Here is a 6,789-nt window from a genome sequence, read left to right on the forward strand (position 1 = left end):
CTGTCTCTACTAAAACTATAAAAATTAGCTGGGTGTGGTAGTATGCACCCATAATCCCAGCTACTCAGGAGGCTGAGGCACGAGAATCACTTGAACCCAGGAGGTGGAGGTTTCAGTGAGCCAAGATTGCACCACTGCACTCCAGCCTGGGTGACAGAGCAAGACTGTCTCAAAAAAATAAAATAATATAAAATAAAAAATAAATATAAAATTACGAGACAAAAACAATGGGTTGGATCATGCTCTCAGTTCTGCATAACTTTTCACAGATACTTTATTTCTGTGAGCTTTACTTTCTAGACAGGGAAAATAAAATGGATAATCTATTTCTTAAATACTGATACTGTGATTTTTAAAATAAAAATAATAGAAACAAATAAAATCATGGCTTCTGGAAAATTTCTTGCTCCTTATTGCTATGAGTCATTTCTCTTTGATGTTGGAACTGTTCTGCTATCCCACGAAACAAGCCATAACAAGAAGATATCAAAATAAGAATTTTTTAAACATAAAAATCAGGTCATCACTATATCATTAGTATTACTGGCAAAATCTACTTATCTATTTCCTTTCTTCTTGACATATTCCAAATACTGACTTCCTGACTCAACAAGTACTTCAGCTTTTCCTGATCCTACTATCTGATATTCCTTTAACCTCCTTAAATACATAATCCTACCTGCCTCAGGTAGGATGTTGCTGTTCAACTCTGTAACAGGAACCTTACTGTTTTATAACCAGTAACAAATTACCTAACCTTCAACAACTCATCATCCAGTTCAAATGACTCTCTTAACATTATTAAAACAACTATACTAGTGATCATTGATGAGAATAAGTTTTATTTAAAAAGCTCACTTCCTCAGACTTCAGACCCTCAAATGTATCTAAGATGCATTATGAGATTTAGAGTACATAAAGAGAACAACAAAAAAAAAAAGTGAAAAAGGTATTTACTAGATTCTCTCCCAAAACTTTGTTCCTGGAGCATTATTTATACTTATCTCATTTATGAGATACTGCAATCCTCATTTGACAAATAAAGAAACAGAATCCAAGATTAGGTAACCTGCTAATGGTCACACAGCTACTAAGGAGTAGAGCTAAGAACCCAATCACGCCTGACTCCAAAACCCACACACATAATAAGCCACATTACTCAATTCTGACAACTCTCTAAATGATACCTATGACCACTCCTAAAGGACAATCCTATTTAATGATGTACTATTACTTAATTTAAAAAATTCTTACCTTTTTGTATATAGCTGTTATATCAGAATCTAAAACAATTATATTCCTTAGCTTTGCATTTATTTCAGTTTCTGAAGGCCTCATAATCATCTCAGAATCAAGCCCTAAGGGAACAAAAGAATTATTAACTGCCTTTTCTTTCATTTAATGTCTTTTAATTTGCTTTTTGTGAAATTTTATTACCTTCAATCTTAATTTCAGAAATGTTACGTTTCTGATCTTGAATAAAGATCTGTAAACATGATAATTCTGCTAAAATCTGCAAAGTAATGATATCTTCATTCGTGGATAGTTTTAAAGCTGCAAAAAAAAATTCATATGGTAAAACATGAGGAAAAATGTTTAGCAGTTACCTTACTATACTTATAAAGTAACTGAAATATCACCACAAATAGTGATATTAGAGAAAACCTGATCTGCAATTCAGCTGAAAGCAAGGTATAATATGCCCTATTGAATTGAAAATTCTAAAAAACAATCAAATCTAATGGAAACAAAAGGAAATAGACAAAACATTGTTTCTAGAAGAAACTAAACATTTGAAACTAAAACACTGTAACTATAAATTTCAAAATTTTTTGAGAGCCAGTAATTACTAGGTGGTACCTGTCATTATCAAAATTGCAACTTTTCACTGCTTCGAAAGTATTCTACTCTGATTTTAAAATATGCTCTGATACTCTTTTTTGTTTTTTGGGTTTTTTTTCGAGACAGAGTCTCACTCTGTTACCCAGGATGGAGTGCAGTGGTGCAATCGTAGCTCGTAGCTCGCTGCAATCTTGAATTCCTGGGCTCCAGTGATTCTCCCGTGTCAGTCTCCCAAGTAAACTGGGTCTATAGACATACACCACCATGCCCAACTAATTTTTAAAATTTTGTTGGAGACAGTGTCTTGCTATGTTGCCCAGGCTAGTTTCGAACTCCTGGCTTCAAGCGATCCTCCAGTCTCAACTCTCACAACACTCGCCTCCCTGCACTGGGATCACAAGCACAAGCCACTGCACCCAGCTGACATTACTCAAATTTTGTTAGTCATATTTGTCTAATCTAAAATAATGCTATGAAATGCATTAAATTTTAATTTAAATCTAATCCTCCTACTGGGATCGAGGTGGAAGAAAAAAAATTTTTTTAATCTAACACTCCTACAGTATAATCTTAAACTAAAACCAATTATTATATATGATAAACAAAAGCAACACTTTCTTCAGCAGTAGTTTCCTTTATTTTCTAAAATTATCCTAGCATATAATGAATCCTTCTAGATATTAACCTAGGCAATAGAATTCTGAAGCCAATATTTGAAGTTAATGATAAAGTCAGAGACTAGATTTCTTGACCTACATGGTTAAAAAAGGAAAAAAAGTTGATGCTAAATTTTTAAAAAACATACCTAATTTTTTTATGACATCTCCTTTGTCTTCAGTCTCTGTAGTGGACACTGGGGCTGATTTTTCCTCTGATTGCGGAAGGATATTATGAAGATAATTTATTGTATTCAGAAGTGCTTCAGTGTGTAAATGAATATCCAAAGAGGAAAAATTTACCTAAAGAACAAAGCTGATTTTAGTGATAGGTCAATAAATATTTGCTTGCCAGCTGTCTACAAGGCACTATGCTTTGTGGCATAAAGGATACAATTTATAATATTTTCTTATCTTTAAGGATCTTACAATTCCAGTTAGAAAATAATTTCCATAAGAAATAGAAATACAGTATATAATTAAAAAATAAATTATCTACTCATACCTTAATCAATTGTAAAACATTGTTATAGGTACTTTTCAAGTTGGGTACATTCTTTTCAGCCTATCCAAAGAGAAAACAAATCTGTTAGAACATGGTAGGAAGACATACAAATACAATTACATTATAGTCCTAATACACATTTATGTAATTTTCCAGCTGTTCATATACATATATATATATATATACATATACACACACATATAATTACCTAAATAAGCAACTGCTTCACCAGAACAAAAGAAAATGTAAGTATGGGACTCTTTGGCACATAACAAGTATTCAATAAACGTTACGTACTATCATTCTTATTATCAAGAGAGGAAATGTTGGATATTATCAAGTGTGGAGAATAATCATTCGGTCATCAACAACTCTGTACGGTTCTTCCTAATTCTTCCTGTATTTAAAAACAAAATTTGTGACAGAATTGTCCACCAAGTATCCAAATACTCTGTGTTTTCTTTTTCTTTTTAAAAAATTTAATATTTTTGATTGACAAATCATAATTATATACACTTACGGAGTACAATGTGATGTTCTGACATATGTGCACAATGTTAAATGATTAAATTAAGCTAACTAACATATCTATCACCTCACTTTCCTATCTTTTTTTGTGGTGAGACATTTGAAATTCACTTTCTTGGTCATTTTGAAATAAACAACACATTATTATTGACTACAGTCCCCCGCTGTATAACAGATCTCAAAAATTATTCCTCCTGTCTATCTGGAACTTTGTACCATTTGATTGACAACTCTCTATTCCCTCTCCTTCCCTCCCTCCCATCCCTGCTACCCTCTGGTAACCATCACTCTGCTCTCTACTTCTATGAGTTCAGTTTTATTAGATTCCACACATAAAGAAGATCATGAGGTATTTTTCTTTCTGTGCTTGGCTTATTTTGCTTAGCATAATGTCCTCCACATTCATCTATGTTGACACAAATGACAGGATTCCCCCCCTTTTAAAGGCCGAATAGTGTTCTGTTTTGTGTATATATCATATTTTCTTTATCCATTTTCTTTAGGTCTAGAACATTTTTGTTATATAAAAGCTATATAATGCATATACTACAACAAAAATCCTAAAATATCTAGTCAATAATGGATAGCAAAAGTGGTTTTAAAAGTGATTAAATGCTTTCTGCATTATTATTATAAAGTAATTATTAAAATAGTCTGACACATATAAAAATAAGTCAGCAGAAACATGGAAAAATTAGAAATATACCATAGTACATAGAAAAGCTTAACAGATGATAAAATGAATATCATAAATCAATAAAAAAGGAATAGAGTTATTGACCCTAGGAATATCAGGTAACTTCACAAAACAGTGGAAAATAATGGGAAAGCATCATCTTGTATCACATATAACAATATACTCTATCAAGACTAAAAAGTGTGTTTCTTTCTCAGTACCCCTGTTGAGAGAAAAAAAAATCAAACTCCAGGTCATTTCTACTTAGAATATAATCTTCTTATTTTGCTATATGAAGTATTTATAAATCACAGCTATTTAATACAAGATGACAAAATCAAAAAAACCTTAGTATTAGGAGTTACAGAGATTATGTTAGAGTGAATGTTAGACAAACTGAATAATACCAAACTTACAAAACTTGATTATAACATTTCAGCTGCATACTTACCATATTAAGCAGATATAAATGAAACTGCTTACCTTTACATATTCCAGCGTTAACAGGTCTTCCATTGTGTTATCCAGCGTTGTAACCAAATAAACTGGCTTCCTGTTCTCATCTAAAAATAATTTTTTTAAAATTATCTTTTCATAGGAAAGGTAACGAAAATAAATTCAAGCAATCTTATTAATTATGTAATTGCAAAAGAAGGCTTTCCTGTATGAGTTCTGGACCTTGGATTCTACCTTACTCAAGTCAAGTAAATTCTTTGTTCTTTAAACTCTAAAAATGTAATTTCTCCTCACAATTCCCTTACCTCCTCATGTGCCACAACACTGAAGTCTCATACCCTTCTAAACCTAGATAGGAGGTAAGGTAAGAAAAATAGGAATCAATTAAAGAGAAACCAGAATGGTTTTTAGGAAGAATGAAACGGCAGGAAGAGATATCTGGCCCTGGATCACTGAAATAACTAAAAAGGAAATCATCAGAGTCCTTGAAAACCCAGCTGTTCAGAAGACAGAACAGGAATGAGATGAAACAAAGTTTTCTGTATATTAGTTTAGATTAAAATAAACCCTATTACCATGTAATCAGTCTTTATTAGTTATACTGATATGGACAGGAGACAGGGAAATACTGGGTAGAAAAGGGCAGTTTCCCAGCAAAGGCCCCACCCTCAAGCCTAAAGACCGGAGGCCCTAAGTGAGAACAAGCATTTCTGTTTTTGCACCTGAAAAGTTGCCTTTTGGCCCACCATACCCACCATCCTGTGCCCATATAAGCCCAAGGCCTTAGTGGGCACAGATACACGCATCTGAGCATTGAGAAGAGCAGAGGACCAGAGTGGTGGATAGTGGCAGAGAGTGGCGGGGTAGCATGGCAGAGCAAGAGAGAAGAGGAAGGACATCTGGATGCCGAGGGGAGTTCAGCCAGGGGCAGTCAGAGAAGAGTCCATCTGCTGGACGGCCCAACCTTAGCGGGAAGACCACCTTCCCACTCCATCCCCCACTTCCGGCTCCTCATCCGTCTTGCTGAGAGCCACCTCCACCACTCAATAAAACCTTGCACTCATCCTTCCAGCCCACATGTCATCCGATTCTTCTGGTACACTGGGCAAGAATTCAGGCCACCACACTGGCCCCCTGCCCTTGTGATAAGGAAGACAGTCTATTGAACTGATTAACAAAAGCCGTCTGCAGATGGCAAAGTTGAAAGAGCATACTGTTAACACAGCCCCTTGGGGTTTAGGAGTTGTAGACATCTACCCCTAGATGCTGCCCTGGGGCCAGAGCCCAAAAGCACTCCCCACAGCCTCTGCATCTGCCCATGTGCATGCTCCCCCTAGAGATGTGCACACCCCTGTGGCACGTCCTGTGAGGGGGATTAAAGGAGCTCTCCCATTTTAATATTACTGTTTCTGCTCAAAATGTGCTATACTAAGAAAACCACTGTAGAAGAGAATTTCTAAAAAGCCTTTAAAACTGTCATCACCAACGACTTATGGTTGCTAGAAAATTAGTATCTAAAGACTGGAAGAAAGGACTACAAACTAATCACACAATTCCTGAGGAAAAAAATGCCACAAATTGCACAGAGTCCTCCAAACCCAATGCTTAGCACATAAATCTGTTTTCTACTGCAAGAGCTAGCCACACTTGAAGCCTTAAAAAAGTTCCCACTTTGTTTACACATTTATTCATTCATTGAACAAGCATTTACTGATCATTTACTTTGTGCAAGAAACTGCTATTCACTCCCTCTGAGAAAACAGAAACAAAAATATTACAGAAATAAGCACAATAATAACTGTATACTCTTTTTTCTGTTTGCAAGGGTTTTTTAATCGTTTGTTCTTGGGAAAACAAACATAAGAATAAACATAAAAATTAGTAACTGCTATAAAGTTCCTGGGTTATTAGGGAACACTGTCACATTGGTTTACTCTTCTTTCCAATTACTAGAGCAAACTGTTTCTTGATGATTTAGCAATCATGTTCCTTGGTATTTACCCAATGAAACTGAAAATTTATGTCTACACAAAAACTTGCATTCAAATGTTCACAGCAGCTTTATTAACAATTGGCAAACCTTGGAAGCAACCAAGATATCCTTCAGTACATGAATGGATAAATAA

At 34.7% G+C, this 6,789-nt stretch overlaps 1 protein-coding gene across 4 annotated transcripts in view; it reads right to left on the bottom strand.

Annotated features, from left to right (window-relative positions):
- VPS13A (vacuolar protein sorting 13 homolog A (S. cerevisiae)) overlaps positions 1-6,789 on the bottom strand; it is a 256,563-nt gene that overhangs the window by 130,800 nt on the left and 118,974 nt on the right. For 3 of the 4 annotated variants that reach the window (XM_011984081.1, XM_011984083.1, XM_011984085.1), the window contains exons 27-31: positions 4,691-4,770; positions 3,004-3,063; positions 2,648-2,801; positions 1,438-1,554; positions 1,255-1,358 (exon numbers count right to left, since the gene is read on the bottom strand). In XM_011984081.1, coding sequence (XP_011839471.1) covers positions 1,255-1,358; positions 1,438-1,554; positions 2,648-2,801; positions 3,004-3,063; positions 4,691-4,770 — 515 coding nt within the window. The remainder of the gene's footprint in view (positions 1-1,254; positions 1,359-1,437; positions 1,555-2,647; positions 2,802-3,003; positions 3,064-4,690; positions 4,771-6,789) is intronic. The other variant, XM_011984082.1, reaches the window with a different exon arrangement.

Source organism: Mandrillus leucophaeus, unplaced genomic scaffold, assembly GCF_000951045.1.
Source record: "Mandrillus leucophaeus isolate KB7577 unplaced genomic scaffold, Mleu.le_1.0 Scaffold260, whole genome shotgun sequence".
In the NCBI taxonomy this organism is placed as follows: Eukaryota; Metazoa; Chordata; class Mammalia; order Primates; family Cercopithecidae; genus Mandrillus; species Mandrillus leucophaeus.